The sequence below is a fragment of the Triturus cristatus genome, chromosome 7 (assembly GCF_964204655.1).
Source record: "Triturus cristatus chromosome 7, aTriCri1.1, whole genome shotgun sequence".
NCBI lineage: Eukaryota > Metazoa > Chordata > Amphibia > Caudata > Salamandridae > Triturus > Triturus cristatus.
In genome coordinates, this window is record NC_140590.1 from 658,682,954 (window position 1) to 658,700,318 (window position 17,365).

Below are 17,365 nucleotides of genomic sequence, written 5' to 3' on the forward strand. Positions count from 1 at the left end.
CTGTGTGCTGGATTTTGTTTTTGCTGGTCTAGATGCTTTGGGCACTTTGCCACTGCTGATCAGTGCCAAAGTGCAAGTGCTCCCTATGTAAATTGTAAAAATATCGATTTGTGTTTCCTTGATTGGCTTGTTTGACTTATTGCTAAGTCCCTAGTACAGTGCACTGTGTGCGCCCATGCCTGTAAGTCAAATGCTGCTAGTAGGCCTGCAGCACTGATTGTGCCACCCACACAAGCAGCCCTTCAAAGTGGTCCCAGACTTGCCACTGCAGTGTCTGCGTGCAGTCTCTACTGCTATGTCGGTCTGGTAAGTGCACCCACTTGACAGGCCCTAACCTTCCCTTTTATTGCATGTGAGTCACCCCTAAGGTAGGCCCAAGGTACCCCTGTAGGCATGGTGCAGTGTATGTAAAAGGTAGGACATGTACTGTGTGGAATGTTCTGATGGCGAAATACAGTGTATTTCGTCTTTCACTATTGAAAGGCTATCTGTTGCATAGGTTAGAATAGGAGTTGATTTATAGCATCTTATAAGTATAACTTTCCATTGTGCCAGGGTAGAAAGATGAAGTTTAGTATGCCTGAACTCAGAATATAAAAATGCATCTTTTGGGAAAGATGATTTTTATATGATATGTTTCAAAATACCTCTTTTAGAAAGTGGGTATTTTCTTGCTTAGCCATCCTGTGTGCCTCTGCTGGTTTGTGGATTGACTGTCTGGCTTTGGAGTGACGAGGGCAGTGGGATGTTCATTCACTGTAGACAGCCACTGGTGGGGTTGAGGTGTATCCTGCCTTTCCTGGATGAGTCGGGCTGGGCTGAATAGGCCTGGGCTGCATTTAGAGTAGGGGGAAGGAGATTTCCTTGCACCTGAATGGGCCTGGTCTGCCTTACACAATTGCTGTCTCCACCTTCTGCTGGGAAGCTGGGCCAGGGAGGCCAGAACTGGTTTGGACTGAGCCCAGAGCCTTTCTGCCACAAGAGAACAAAGGGAAATGCTGTATAAATATTGGGGACTAGACTTTAGAATACTTCTGGACTGAAGAGGAACCTCTGCCAAGGAGAAGAGCTGTGAAAACTGAAGGAGAAGTACTGCCACTTTTCTTTGTGCTGTCTGGGGTTGGCATGCCGTGGTTGTTTCTGCCTAGGAGAGGACCATGACTTTGCTGTGTATCCAGCTTGAAGAAGATCTTCAAGGGCTTGGTATAGAGCTTGCCTCCTGTTCCGAAGACTCAGCGACACAAAGACACCATTTCGTCTGTCCTCCTGCTTCTGGAACTGCTGTCAGCTGCAGCAGAGGGAAAATGCAACTACGACGCCGGCGAGAGCCGCCGTGACCTGCAACGAAGCTGTGTGCACTGCTCACGAAGAGCACGACGTACTGCTCAGACTTGCACTGCAGCCCTGACGCCGCACTGTATCGACTCAGACGCCGAAACCGCTGCCTGCACCGGAGCCATGACCACCACTCGTGATGCTCACAACGCATTGCCCAACTCGCACCGCAGCCCCGACGTCATCGACGCTGGTGCTTAATCATCGCAGAGCCGATACTGGGCACGGGTGACATCCTTAATCCATTGATACTGCACTGTCCTAAGGAACTGCCGCCTTGCCGCCACCGTGACATCACGTCCCCGGCAACAGTAAGGAACCGACGCCTTACCTCCCCTGAATCGCAGTAAGGAACAGAGGCCTCACCTCCCCTGCATTGCAGTAAGGAACCGAGGCCTCCCCTCCCCTGGGGTCATAAGAAACCGGCGCCAATGAAGCATCACCTCCCTGACGCCGTGCGCCGTTTTCATCGTTTGCCAATTTAATGTTCTTTGGGGGTATGTGTGACTCCACGCCAGATGAAGTGCACCTCGTGGTCTGCGCCATAGCTCCAGGTGGAGGGATTTGTTGCTACAAGCTTTTTGTGCGAATAACCCAAATTTGAGCATATCTTGATATGCGTATTGTGGATTTGGTCTTGTTAGATAAAGATTACATATTTTTCTAAACTGGTGTGGTATCCATTTGTAGTGTTCTCACTGTGTAACTGTATGTGTTAACATATGCTTTACACACTGCCTCTGAGATAAGCCTGTCTGCTCATGCCAAGCTACCAAGGGGGTGAGCAGGGGTTGTCTAACGGTGTAACTCCCTTACCCTGACTAGAGGCAAGGGTCCCCACTTGGACATAGGTGCAAACCATTGCCTACTAAAGACCCCCATTTCTAACAACGACGCAAAGCACAGTAAACGAGGATAAAAAGGGGCGACCCTTGCCTTTATGACCAATGTGCCATTAGACTTTATATGTGCAGCGGCAACATGAGCATCAAACGTTACTGCGTGGATGTACAGATGACTAAGGATGCTCAAGTGGGACAAAAGTAAATTCAACACCTGTTCGCAAAGTCTTCCTCATGTTACAACAACCACCCCAACGAGGGGGAAACCGCTACATAATCCAATGCACTGCATTTGAATCCAGAAATGGATTCATGCTACAAAACTAAATTGTTACTTACCAGTAGGAGTAGTTTTGCAGCTTAGAGTTTTCTGGATTCACATGCAATTTATGAATCACATAATTACATGAACTCTGCAAATAAACATGCGATTCACCCACCTCCCCTCGGAGGAGGAACGCAAACAGGTAGGAAAAAAGATCACATAAATGTAGGACTAACAACTAAAGACAAGAAAATGGAAGACCTACCATATTTTACCAAGAAAGGAAAAGGGGAAAAAAGAATCCGAAGACGACTACCACGCACAGGAACTTCCGGGGTGCCGTCTGACATCACGCAAGGGATGTACCTAGCACCAAATGATGATTGACAATGCCGCAGAGGAAAAAAACAGAGACCGTTCCGGACCCAACCACTAGATGGCCGAATAATGCACAGCATGTGAATCCAGAAAACTCTTCAAGCTGCAAAACTACTCCTTCTGGTAAGTAACCATTTCGTTACAACACTGTAAAGTTGACTGTGCCATATCATATCTTGGGAGAGAATGGGGGTGTAACCGCCAGATCGGCTGTCTTTAGAGCTGGGGATCGAGGTACGAGTCTGTGTCTGCTCAACATCCTGTAGCAAACCACTTAATCTCCTCGTGCCTATAGACCGCACCTGGATACTCTCACAGGTTTTTAGCCGAGCTCTACAAATCTGAGTATTTAAGAAAATATTTAAATCATGAAACAGGCTATTATCACATGTTCCATTACAGAGGGATCTCTTCTAGTGCAAAAGGCAGGTTTTGAGAAGCATTGGTGCAAAATTTATATGGAATAGCCTTAGTGACTGCCCTGCAGATGTCTACTAAAGAGCCACCTTGAATCTTCACTCGGATGCTAACTTGCCTCATAATCGCTGCTGGTATTGGAACATCTGCTACTTTATGTGATTTTGATGTAGCTGACTTAATCCTTAAAGTCAAAAGGGGTGGAGGAATGAATGATTGCATCATTAACCTAGGAAGTCCAAAATTAATTAAAAGGTTTCTGAATACACAATGCCGCTATCGGCTGTGGTAGACTAGATGGACCTAGTATCAGCGTTAAGTGATTGGCACACACCATATTCCTGCAACAACGTGCGAGCATGAGATTTGAGTGGTGTAATGGATTTTGATCTTGCGGAATTAAATTCTAGGTTTTCCTCTCACTCATTCTTGTCCTAGTTACACTCCTTCACACCCAACTTCAGCCCCTCTTCCTTATTCTCGCTTTATTTTTTTCAGTTCTTTTCTCTTTTTTTTCTTTTCTATGTTAATCAACTAGAATTTTCACGGCCACCCACATCTGGACAGCCCTTAACAGATTTTGGGATTCCCCACTTTATTAATGTAGGTGTGAATAATTGGCTGTAAATATGATGCAAACCTAGATCACGCTTCAAGGATGCCGTGCAACTGATACTGAGCCATGGAGGACAATGCCCATACATTATTCATTTTATCACCGCCATCTGTGAACATGGTCTGTTCGATCATCAGTATATAATCGCTGGTTATTCACTTCCTGAGTTTCTCTGAAAGTAATTAGGCACCGCTTGCCTTCGCCATTTAATAATGCTGCAATCCAATAGGTGATAGGAATTTCTCTAACATCGCATTTTATAAAGTGAAGCCTTTCCAAGGTTCTGCAATATCGTTAAAGTTATGTATGGAATCTGCAGCCTCGTCTAAAAACTTGGGCCTGGTCTCTGAGCTTTACTACTTAGTGAACCATTACTCTGGTCGCATCTGTAAAATGGCTTTTGGCCTCCCACCTTGTGTTCTGTTGCAGTTTTATTTTTACCATTTCTTTCTTTCGCACAATTGGTATCCAAAGCACACTTGACAATGTCTTGATCACCAGCTATTCTTAGTTCCTATTTTATCTTCTATGTAGGGGCCGATTCCGATCCGGGTCGGAAGGGCACCGAACGCAATCCGGCCGGAAAACTACGAGCATTACGCCTGTTTTCTGGCCAACTCGTGCAGCTGTACGAGCGAGCACGTACAATGCGAGCTACATGAAATTTACCGACTGAGTCGTTTCCGGGTCCGAACCGCTCCGTACGGCTCGGTCGTAAGCTAACCGTCACATGCAATGGATGCGATTCACGACCGAGCCAGTACGATGCACCCGTCGGACGGCCTGTGCGAGCCGGAGTGTCCGGCTCGCAAATTGTCCGGGTGGTTGCCTTTGGGGGGGCCGCGTCGGACCCCCTGTCACCTGCAGCCCTACGACTTGGACACAGGGGGAGACACATGGTTCTCCCCAACACAGGCATGTACGGTGCGGATGGCACAGACGCGTAGCCACTGTAGGAGGCGCCCTTGTGCGAGACGTACCCATTCAGTCAATGGGAGCCCATGTACACGTCGTATGACTGGCTCCCATTGACTTCTATGGGAGTCCGACCGAACCGAGTCCGGCAGCATACGGCCCCATCGTACTCGCTGGGTTGGACTGCAGGACTCCGGCTCGGTCGGAAAACACTCCAGATCCAGTTCGATCGGAGTGCTTTCCGACCCGGATCGGAATCTGCCCTGTAGACTATGCGATATTGAGATTAGGCCGTACAGGCCAAGACAGCCTCACAAGAGACATAATGCGTTTAAACTTCATAGGACTTTTTCCTACGCTTGAGAGGCCTTACATTTAACATTACTAGGTACAGAGAGAATATCGAAGTTTCTCAATTCTCTTCTTCAAAATATTTGGTTCTGGGATGCCCCAGGGTTGGTCCTGCTATGAACACCTATTTATTTCCCGTGATAAGTATGACCTTAAATTTTGATTTAAATAAGAATCCTCTGTAACACCTGACCACACAGAAAAATCGCTTATGTTCTGCATTGCAAGAAGGGAGTTATAATATAAACGTGTATCTGACCTTGTATAGTGCAGACCTACCGGTCATGGACCATAGCCCTGGAAGATAGTAATTAAAGGACTACAGAAAATCAAGGTGAATGCAAGTACTACTTACTTGCACATTAAGACGGATCCGTTTGTCTGAATGGATTTCTATGTCTTGGATACACAACAGAAGGCTTATTTTTCCTTGATTTGTATCTTGAATTTGATAATGCTGGTGGTGTAAGATCCGAGTGACTTGGGGAAATGTGAATATAGTAAATTCTGGAGTCTTATTTACGGCAAGCCAATACTGATTTCTTTGCTTTTTCGCTTGCCTTTGGTGAGCTGTTTAACTCGTTCCGTGCTCATGACGGAACCACGCCGTCATGAGCCACGGTTGCCGTGTGCTCATGACGGAGTGGTTCCGTCATGCTGCGGCCGTTGGCGGCCGCGCCGCCCATGCGGCGCCAATTCCCCGCCTGTGCGGGCGATTAGCGCCGTGGGCGGAGTCATGACGGAACCACTCCGTCATGAGCACAGCCCAACCGTGGCTCATGACGGAGTGGCTCCGTCATGAGCACCGCGCCACCGCGCTGCCCCCAAACCCCCCCCCCCCCCCCCAGCGCTGCGGCGGAATTTCCGCCACAGCGAAGGGGTTAAACTTTACATTTTGGTCTGGCTTGACCTGGCATTACCAAGAGGGGATTTGGCTCCGCCCACATGTTGGTAGTTAGGAATTTGTTTTGATTGGGCAAAAGTTGTGTGTTTCATAAAGTGCTTTTCCTCCACGCAGCTTCGATCAATCTTTTTTACTTGTCCAAGTGGTTGAGCTTGAATTTTTAGGGACTTGCACATGACAGTGTAATGCTATTAAAGTGTCTTAGATAACTAGATACCTTGCAGTTTTGTGTGTGAAAGCCCATGGCTACATTTATATGCATGGACTTTCAGGTCTGGGCTAACAGAGCATCTACCTCAAGATCTTATGTGATCAACACAAAAAGAGCGTTCATAGTCCTACTGAGATATTGGCTTAGGCTCAAACCACATTTTCTGGTTACCCGGAGTACAGGATCCGATTGGTCTGAATCTGTTTGCTTCCACTGAAATGACTGCTTGTAGTGCCCTTTTTGCTTGTAGCAAGTTTATACTTTCTACAGCAGGACTGAATTGATTATGGTGGCACGCTAATGATCGTGGCTATAGCCCTGTTCAGTTAATTATGAAATGCCATGATAAAGGCACTAGGCTTAATGTATTTATTGTGAAAAGCATAAAGTAAAGCTTATTGGCATTTAAGTGTGGATTATTGTTACTCTACAGTAAAGCCTACAGATTGGTATTTTGTTACATAGAATCTCGCAGGTTACCAAAGTAGACAATGTTTTTTTGATGTTTGTCACCTAGTGTGACAAACCATGGATATAGGTTTGTGCTGTGAAAATCCTTGTTAGGCCGTTTTAGGAGGGATAGTATTTTGCGTAGCCAACTGTAATTATGTATACTTTTCTAATTTTAGGGCACTGTCAGATTTTTTTTTTCTTCTTTTTTTGTCGTTATTACCTTTAGTAAATAATAGAGGCTTTATCGTTTCACTGGGAAGTTATGTTGCTTGTTAGGTGTGATCTGCTTATAATGAAAGGTTATGACAAAGCAAGTAGGTCTTATTGTGAAAAACAGTAGGCTTTAGAGGGTGGATTGTTATTCGCCTTTGCTAAAGCCTGTAGGAAGGTATTTTGTTATATAAAATCTCGCACATAACTCTAGTAGGTAAGGGTTTTGGTGTTGGTGACCCTTGTATGGTTCACCCACAAAAAATAAAGACCCACATATCTATAATAACGATACAGGGATTGTTTTTCAGAGACCCCTGTGAAGAGTAATGTCTATATGAGATTGATGTATTCATAGTCTCTGGTTAAACTCCAATGCCACATCTGTACCGGATCACTGATTTGAATCTCCAGCATTAAAGCATAGAACTTATTCCCATGCTAGTTGGTTCATGGTTTTTACCTGCTGACACTAAACTTTGAAATATATTGAATGTTTTTTTCTTTTAGGAGGAAGCAGCAAAGCAGAGCCTGAATCAGCAGAAGTCTGGGTCCCGTTCTGACTCTCGTGAAGATGAGATTTCACCTCCACCACCTATGAACCCTGTAGTGAAGGGCCGGAGAAGGCGTGGTGCCATAAGTGCAGAAGTGTATACAGAGGAGGATGCAGCCTCGTATGTTAGAAAGGTCAGTAGTAGAACTATGTGGTAATTGCCAAATGGTTAATTTGTAAATGAACTGTATTGTGCATTGAAGACCAAAAGGATGCATGTCCACCCTTTGTTGATTTGTTACTTGGGGGAAGTATTGAATTATTGGCCTGTTTACCCGGAAGACACAATTACTTTAACCTTGATTTTACTCATGCAAATGTTGATGGAACATGTTTTTTACGAAGTTGATAGTTTGCTTCCAGTTTTCTTGATGGTAATGTCTGTAGAGGGGTTATTTTACCATTTATTGGTATTTGTTTTTTCTCGAGGTTTGGAACTACTCACTTAAATAGATATGTTCACATTGAGATTGAGTACATAAGCAAAGAGCTGTAGATGATAAATAAGGCTGAATAATTCAGTGCAGACAGTGGCTTAATTTATTTTACAGCAAGAGAAAAATATGCAAACTGACATTGACAAATTAAAATACACATACTTTTCAGGGAATAGCTGAAAAGATTAGAGAGTGAAGATGGATGGCTAGTTGGAACGTGAAAGCTTGAGTAACTGAGATTGTACAATAGTTACAAAATAGTTAAGGTAGTAAACTTGTAACTGGTTTCAGTGTGCATTAGAGAGATGTGGAAGTCCATATCCCTGTAATGTGAAGAAACCTTTGGTGTGGGGAGAGTTTGCGCCCTATTAAGTAGCTGGAGGATAGTTTACTGTGGTTGTTGAGAAGGAGCGTGTCTTGCCGTTATGTGGTAGACCAGTGACCTGGAGCGGTGATGCGAGTTGTTACCAATTACTTACTCTTATCTCCAAGACAAGCTCTATATTTGGCAGTGAGCCACCCTAACTGTTATCTGTTAGACATGTTAGTTGAGTTCCGTGTCACGCTGTACATTATTGGTAACATTTGTCTTTTTTCCATGTATAAGATAAGAAGGTATGTAGGGTGGGGGGTGAGGGATGAAGGCCTGTGGTAATCATTGGAGATCTAATGTGGTCCCGGGGTGTGCTGGTTAGGTGTTTCAAATTTTGAGTTTTTTTGTTTGTTTGTAGAATTGGAGGAATACCTGGTATCTGCAGAAATGGAGGGAGGGGACTACATTTATGAGTAGATGTAGGATGATATTACAGTCTATGTTTTAGCAGAGTTGAGTATTAGTGAGCATGCTGCCATTCAGTGCCTGATGGCTCGAAGAGGTATACTAAGTTGGAGGGTATATAAGAACGGGGTAAAAGTGAAGTGTGGAATTTCAGAAAAATGATGTGAAATTACAAGTAATGTGCAATGCACAATTGGTATTCTCTGCTGTATTTTAATGGGAAATGTATCCTTGCTTCCAAAGTGGATGCAAGGATGCATTTCACACTATGTAGATGGTGCCAAAAAAAAAACTAAAGCACTACAAACCACAGCCGGTCTTTCTGTTTGCGATGTTTCCGTTTGTTCACACCAAATCTTTATAATGAATGATGCATTCTTTGTAAATTGTTACTGTGAATGTCCCATACTTATGTGCTGTGACATAAAAGCATAATTTGGGGAGTTGTGCATAACCATAGTAACTCAAAATTATGGTAGGTTTCTCCTGAGCCAACCCCAAACATTCCGTTGGCAGAGGTGTCAGTGCGGCTGGTTAGTAAAATAGCAGAATATCTCTTTAGTCTCTTGTTTTAAAGCATTTCATATATTTTTTTTATTTAATGGTGCTAGTGTTTTAATATCTATTTAGTCAGTAAATCTAGAATACAGCAGATAATGTTTGAATTCTTTAGCACTATCTTGTGTTAAGCAATATTTAAATATCAACTTGGGAGATAATACCATGTTTTCCTTACGCTGCAGGTGATCCCTAAAGATTACAAAACAATGGCTGCCTTGGCTAAAGCTATTGAAAAAAATGTTCTGTTTGTGCACCTGGATGACAATGAAAGGAGGTAACTTTTTAAACCTGATTCATACGTTTTTCCACTTCAGAGTTGAGTTTGTGTGCAAAGTGTAATCTCCAGAGACAACATTTCATTATTGATTTGTGGAATCCGCAGTGGTGGGATATAGGCCTCCGGAAAGGTCTTTACTATCACAGGAATTCTGCCTGTGTTGTGAAATTTCCACATGAGCAAATCTAGTACTAGGGGCCGGTTCGCGGTGGGTCCACCTGTAAAGGCTGATGAACACCCACACACTTGTAGGTTTGTGAATATTCCTCCCAACAATTTGCTAGTAGTTTTTTGCCCTGAAAACATTTTTAAATTTACTACAGCCAGTGATTGGAATCATTGAGGTTTATGCTGAGGATGGGGAAAGAACTCCCACAAAATTGAAAGAGGTGTAATGTTCCTGTTGACGAGGGAAAATAGTTCACTTATGTAAATGCCCTTTTGGGTCACAGCACTAATTTTCCTTTAACGTATAAATAATTGTGCATTTGAGCACTTGTGAAATTTGATGATTTCCAGGAACACTAGTTTCAGAATTTAAAAGAAGTCTAAAATATCCTTAGAGTAAAATTCCGTTTTATTTTCTTTCAATTGCGAGGTGGGCCCTTTGCTTGAAATCTGATGATGTTTTTGTAGTTTTTAAATCGGGTTACTTATAATTGTGGCCCACTGAAATGTTGTAGCATGTTTGACACTGTTTTTGTTTACTTGTTCCTGGTTTACATGGAAGAATATTTTGTTGCATTGTATAGGTCCGTATAGAAAGTGGGTGATGCACTAGGTAGTTGGTCAGGTGAAAATGACAACACCGCTTGTTAGCGACCTTTTATTTGTTAATGTTTTTAATTTGTTTTATCTCCATTATTTTAGTTTTGTGGTGCAGAAGATATGTCTACTTTTGTGTGCTGAAATTTATCATAGTATGAAGAAGCAGTGCATTGGGTATTACTGTGTATTGCTTTGTGTATAACTACGCCTTATTTAAGAACCTTTTATGGGTGGGGAGGGAGTGCAGCGATTTATATTTATAGCATAGAAATCTTTAAACAAGCATTTGCAATTCAATATGTCTCACATTTGCCCGAGTTTGAGTTATTGGCATTATAAATGACAATGCCTTTCATTTATGTGTTTTGAAAATTTGTAAGTGGTGCGTAAACATGCCCTTTGTACTTGTAGTCCATGCTTACGGAAGCAAGGCTGGCGGTAAAAGAGGCTCAGTTACTGCCAGCCTTGCTTCTCATAAGCAACGACTAAAAGTACAAAGTTCGTGTTACGAACCATTTGCAGGTTTTCAAAACGCATAAATAAAAGGCAGTCATTTACAATGCCAATAGCTCCAACTCTCGCAGATGCAAGACCTATTGCATTGCAAATGCTTGTTTATTATTTTGGATGGCTCGTTTCTGTGCCGGGTTACATTAGTTAATGCACAGGCTGGACAGTTCTTATGCAATGAAAGGGCCCACGCGAAGGACAAATGCTGCGCTATCACGTGATAAGAAGAGAATTGACAGTGAAATGAGAAAGTGATTAGGAGCACAGCCTTTTTTCCTGACTATCTTGCCAAGCCCAATAGTTACTTTCCAGGGGTAGAGTTGCCTTTTTCCCTAGTAACGAGTGTGCCGATTCAGAGCACTACAGGAAGACCAACCTCAATCGCAGCACTCTCGCTTTAGCTGTAAACATCTTAAGCTAAAGTGCAGGTGCCGTGATTGCTTCAAAAGTAAAGAAATAGCAACAAACTAAAAAGTTTTCTATTTCTTTACTTTTGAAGCAATTGCGGCACCCATGCTTTATCTTAAGATGTTTAAAGCGCAGGTGCCGCAATTGTAACAACGGTAAACAAATAGAAAGAAATGGCTGCATGCTTTTGTTTCTATTTATTTACTTTTGTTACAATGGTGGCACCAGCGCTTTAGATTTAAATATCTTAAGCTAAAGCGCGGGTGCCGCAATTGCTTCAAAAGTAAAGCAATAGAAAAAAAACGTTTGTATTAATTTACCTTTGAAGAAATCGTGGAGCCGCGTTGTAGATTTAGATGTTTAAAGTTAAAGCGTGGATGCCACCAGTGTAAAAAAAGTAAATAAATAGAAAAAAAGGCATGCAGGCGCATTCAATAATGGAGAGTAATAAAAAAGAAATCGTGGCCACCATTATTAGTGCTGAGGCATGCTGCGCTGTTAAATAAAACCATTTTTAAAATCTTTGCATGATAGCTTGTCCTCCCTGCAAAAGCAGGCAGGACAAAGCCCTTTAAGGAAAAAGTGCTCCGAGGCTGTAATTAAAACCTGCAGAGTAACAACACATGTAACAGGGGGTGTCCTCATAGGGGTTACAAGAAAAGGAAAGGTGGTCCTAAGGAGGTACTACTAAGCCTATTGACCAATGAAAAGCCAACATTTACAAAGAACAGAGATTGGAGCCAATTAAAAAGATGGGGGAAAAGTGTGCGGAGCGTCATGCCCTATCCTGAATACAGCCCATCTCAAAGATACCGCGTAAGTGCTGTCTAGGCTAAAATCATTAGCTAGCGATGTAATTTTGAATTAAATTATGCTATTTTCTGTCTAGCCAATTTCCATTTATTTGTAAAGATAAAATTATGAGATGTATCTTCTCTTTCAGTGACATTTTTGATGCCATGTTTTCAGTCATCTACATTGCAGGAGAAACTGTGATACTGCAAGGCAAGTCTTGTTCTTTAAATCCTATAGCACCTGTATTAAGTAAAAGTATGATCTTTTTTTATTTTTTCAGATCTGTTACTTTCCGTAGAGATGTACAATACATTACACTCTTTGTGAGTCATCGTATACTTTGAGTTTGCTTAAAAAAAAAACTGTATGAGAATCCAGAGATTAGTGATAAAGCTTGCATATAAACAAATGATCGATTGGGTAATCAAAAATACTTAATTACTTAATACCCAAGAGTAGTTTGAGACCTGTTTTTAATCACCTGTGCATCTGCAGCAACATGTTCTACTCCCCTAATTGGAGTTGAAAACAGTTCCTGTGGCATAATACTCTAATCTACTTTATGTAGCATTTTTTGCTATAGGTTCTGCATAACTAAGTGCAAAATATGGTTAGATCTAGTAATAATGAATTTCTAAAATCCACCCAAAAATATGAGACCATGCACTGTTATCTCTGCATGTTTAAAGCTCAGGAGTAGTGGGTTTACATGGCCTTGGGGAGTTTAAACGTCTGAGGTGATAAAGGGGTGATTTGTAAGATTATACATCATGTAAAAACATGTACAGCTCGCACAGTAAGGATTGTAGAAACATTTGCCTCGATATTCTCAGCAATTTCTTTTATCACAAACTAAAGTTCTGCTTTTCAGTTACCAACATGTTCTTAGATAATCTCTATAGCTGTCACAGTTTGTGTTCCTTAACAAACAAAAACCAAAGTGGATCACAAATTGAGACCTGAAATGGCCAGTTTATGCTTGATTCATTTGGATAACAGTAGAACTCAAAAAGACTAGATGGAGAAAGCAGTGCAATACATGAAAGGTGATTTGCAAATGCTGTTGATTGGGCACAAAACCCCTTAGCATTTCTCAGCAAATGATTTCTTCTGATTTCTGTTTAAAGTAGCAAATTAGTTTGCACTTCTTCTTTTCTGTTTAAGGGTATATGTTTGAATATTTCAACAGTGCATGGTCATTATTGGATAGATTTATAATTACATTTTCATTATAGTACACACTTGCAATGTTCGTGCATAATACTAAATGTATTTTTTTCTTTTTAATTAGGTGATGAAGGTGATAACTTCTATGTTATTGATCAAGGAGAAATGGATGTAAGTGATTTAAAATAAAATATTTTTGCTGACCTTTTATATGCAATTTGGTACAGTACCTGTGCATCCATGTTTAATAGGTCGAGGACTTCATGTATCAATTATATGGGAATGCATGAAGAGCCAAATGAAGATAAATAAGGAAATGGCTTTGGTAAACTGTGGGATTACTTACAAGAACATTTTACCAAAGACAGACTGGCCAACCAAATGTCCACATTTGCACAGAATGTTGCAAGTGTATAACCTGAGAGCGGAGCATTTGCCTCTTTGCAAGATACTTGAAAGCAAAGTCCGGCCCAAAGAAGGGTGGGCTTTTTGACTTGGGGCCCCTTGGGAGATATCTAAACTAGAAGTGTAAAAAAGTAAACATTCAATGACTGAACATGTTCTCAGTGTTTTAGAATCTACAGTTAATGATCAAATAGTTTGGTATGAAATGCAACCATTTTACAATTTTACTGCTCCTGCTGCCAGCTATTAAGACCAAGTCATCACATCGCCAGAGAGTATTCAACAATTCAGGCGTTCATTTGATAGTTATGTTACCTACATTACCCTTTGCAACTTTGGTGGGGAATGCTTTTATAGTTTGGGGTGAGGGGGCGAAGGAGGGATCAGACTGAAGGACTGCGACACCACTGGAAGAATAAAATGTTTTTATCACATGTATAACCTGATCCAAAGGTGAACGGTGAGTGGTGGACACATGTCTGCCTTTCACATTTTGGACCTATGCTGTATGGCATATTTCTTCAGAAAATTCATTGTTCAATGAGAATTCTTTGAACTGTGTTTAGCTGGACACTTGTTTGGGTGATTTGAGCTGCATTGTGTGTGATATGTAAAGCTGTAGATATCCATGCGTCCATACTCTTGCCCTCTAGTGTTGGGCTTGGACATATGGAACTTGTTTTTCTTCGATGGTCACGAGGTCTGGCACACCTTTTGATGGTAATATGCATGGGCCATTGGCTCCATTGTTCGATCGTTTCTTTCCTTTGTCTGGTTTGGGCGTGCATGCACCAATCTCCTGGCCAACACCTTCTGCTGTTTGGCACTGGTGCTTCACGGTTCTTCCACCCAAATCCAATTGAATCAATCTTTTGTAGCTTCGTCTAATCACTCCACTTTACCATCCGACTTCTTTGCGAAGCCCCATAGGGCTCTCACCCACTTTTAAGGCATTCTTCTCTGTAATGGTAAGAACCCCTTTCAGGTACAATCCACCATGCCATTGGGAATACCCTTCGTCGGATCATCATCGGGTCTTCAAGTTGCGTCTCGCTGGAGCACGTCTAGACATCATGCACCACCTGCCTCGCCTTCAGAACCAAAACGTTACTCCATTATCGTCAAGATCGGCGCCTAGCTTGATCTCTTCAGGGATCAGGGCATTAAGGGGGAGCCATTGCCAGAGACTTTCAGACCAACCGGTGCATTTCTTCAGCCTAGAACCGAGCTCACACTTCGATGCAGAGGAAGTGGCTGTCAGTTAGCAGAAAATGCCAATTGAGTAACAATAGCCCCCAACACCAGCAGGTAGAGCACTGCGCTCGAGAGGATCGGGCATCGAGCAGCAAATTTAGCACTGAGACTTCTGGTTTGCCACTGCCAGAAGGCCTTGGTCGGCACCGAACCCAGGCCTCAAATCAGAATCTGAGCCAGCCACTGGCGTCGGAACAGCCGCTTCAGTCCCTGCCCTTGACACAGCGCCTTTAAAGCTGGCACCGAATCTTGCTTTGGCTCCCGAGACTCTTTCGGCTCCGGAGAGCCACTTGGTGGACAACATCCAAAAGCCTTCACTGATGCCGAAAGATTCTGCCCCAAAGTTCTGTCATCGGCGGGGTCGGAGGACCAGGAACAACCCATCCTGCTTCGGCTCGAGGAGGTGCTTGATGCTAAGCAACAACGCCTCGTCTTCCTTCCTCAGACAGGGAAATGCCACATCTGAAAGAACAGGAGTTTTCACCCTGTAAGCGGAAACTTGCCTTTGATGAAGGAACTTGCACACAAACACCCTGCTCCACCTAAGTTTAGGAAACATCGGGATGTGTACTAACCCAGTACCACCTTGGCACCCTGCACCTCCTCTTCCACCACTTCCTCCTCCACATCTGCCACTTCCTCCATCATTGATTCCTCAGTCACACTCACCAGAGTGATCCACACGTTCCTCTTATGGGGGAGGTAGCCCAATGTATCCCCTTGATCCATATGAGCCTCCCGTTGACCCAGGCACAGGGAATGACCCATGGGACGATTACATCGTCGGCCCACCCGTAGACACAGACCTCTAACCCGCAAAGCGATCGCCCTCGATGATACCACCTGATACCACAAGGTTATAGTGCTACGCAAACAAATGATGGACGGAATGCTGAATAAATCATACATTCACCCCCAGTCAAGAGATCTGGGTTGAATCCATTGTTCTTTTGCTCACCATGCCACCCTAGTTTAGACCCAGCCATATGCAAATCAGTCTTGACCCTGTGCCTCATGGGAACAGTCCAGACCGAACTGCCAAGCCAGGTCCTCCCTGGTCCGGAAACAAGCATCCTAGTGCCGGTTTCTGTGTATTACCCTTTAACAGCCAGGTTAGCTTGAATCCAGTGGCACAGTGAACTAGGGACCCACATCTGGGCATACCCATCCCACTTAGGGTGAAAATTGCTATGCAAACAAATGATGGATGGAATGCTGAATAAATCATACATTCACCCCCAGGCAAGAGATCTGGGTTAAATCCATCGTTCTTTTGCTCAGCATGCCACCCCAGTTTAGACCCAGCCATATGCAAATCAGTCTTGACCCTGTGCCTCATGGGAACAGTCCAGACCGAACTGCCAAGCCAGGTCCTCCCTGGACCGGAAACAAGTATCCTGGGGCTAGTTTCAGGGTATTACCCTTCATCAGCCAGGCTAGCTTGAATCCAGTGGCACAGTGAGCAGGGGACCCACGTCTGGGCCTACCCATACCACTTGGGGTGAAAAATGCAACGCAAACAAATGATGGCACAGGGGCAAGACTGATTTGCATATTGCTGGGTCTAAACTGGGGTGGCATGGTGAGCAAAAGAACAATTGATTTAACCCAGATCTCTTGACTGGGGTGAATGTTTGTTTGATTTATTCAGCATTCTGTCCATCATTTGTTTCCGTACCACAAGGTTATAAGCAGAGCTGCATCCTGCCACAAGGTAGAGCTTCACAAAGATCAGGAGAATTTAGGACTTCTAGTGGAAACCCTCTCGTAGACGATGCAGTATCTCCCCATGCTTAAAGGCATGCTAAGAATAACACCTGATACCTTTTTAAAGTCACTATGAAGGCTAGAGTGGTATACCCCAGGGTTAATAAAAAAATTCAAGACTTAATCCTCTTAACTACCGTATATTCAGGGCCAACTACAACATGACTCTCTAGTGATGCAAACGAAAACACACTAATGCACAGGACACTGCCGATGTCCTTACGCTGGATAAAGATAGTGAAGTATGGATGTAGGCAAACAACTTGCTGCCCAATCTGCAAACCAAAGCAGAATTGCCAACTCCAGTGGCCTAACCTCATGCTATGATCGTGCTCACACACCCTAAGGGCATGTGTGTGCGCCACATGTCACTTTGAAAAATGCACAAAAGTGCATTTTTCAAAGAATTTGCGAATTACCATCATGTTGATGGTAATTAGCGTTTCCTAAATGCAAAGTCTCATTTAGGAAAGGCTTGATGCATCTCAAATAGGGAATTGCAATTTGCGATTCCCTAAATGCATTAGCAATTTAGGTAATAGCAATTAATTGCGATGACCTATATTGCACATGCAAAAAGGTACATGCATCGGAAAAGGCCTTAATGCGGGTGTCCCTAAGTCTAGTGTCCTGATTCGACGGCACGCCTGGCTGTGTCTCTGGTTTCAAACCAGAGTTACAATAGCATCTCCTCAACCTGCCCTTCGATGGGGAGAACCTCTTCAGACTGCAGGTTGACAAGATGCAGCAAAAGATCAAGATGAACAGAGACACTGCAAAGGCAATGG

The 17,365-nt window shown here is 43.2% G+C and overlaps 1 protein-coding gene across 1 annotated transcript in view; it reads left to right on the top strand.

Moving 5' to 3' along the window:
* Window positions 1-17,365, top strand: part of PRKAR1A (protein kinase cAMP-dependent type I regulatory subunit alpha) — a 299,228-nt gene that overhangs the window by 91,764 nt on the left and 190,099 nt on the right. The window contains exons 3-6 of the mRNA XM_085617303.1: window positions 7,408-7,584; window positions 9,409-9,500; window positions 12,133-12,194; window positions 13,276-13,322. Of these exons, the coding sequence (XP_085473429.1) occupies window positions 7,408-7,584; window positions 9,409-9,500; window positions 12,133-12,194; window positions 13,276-13,322 (378 nt within the window). The remainder of the gene's footprint in view (window positions 1-7,407; window positions 7,585-9,408; window positions 9,501-12,132; window positions 12,195-13,275; window positions 13,323-17,365) is intronic.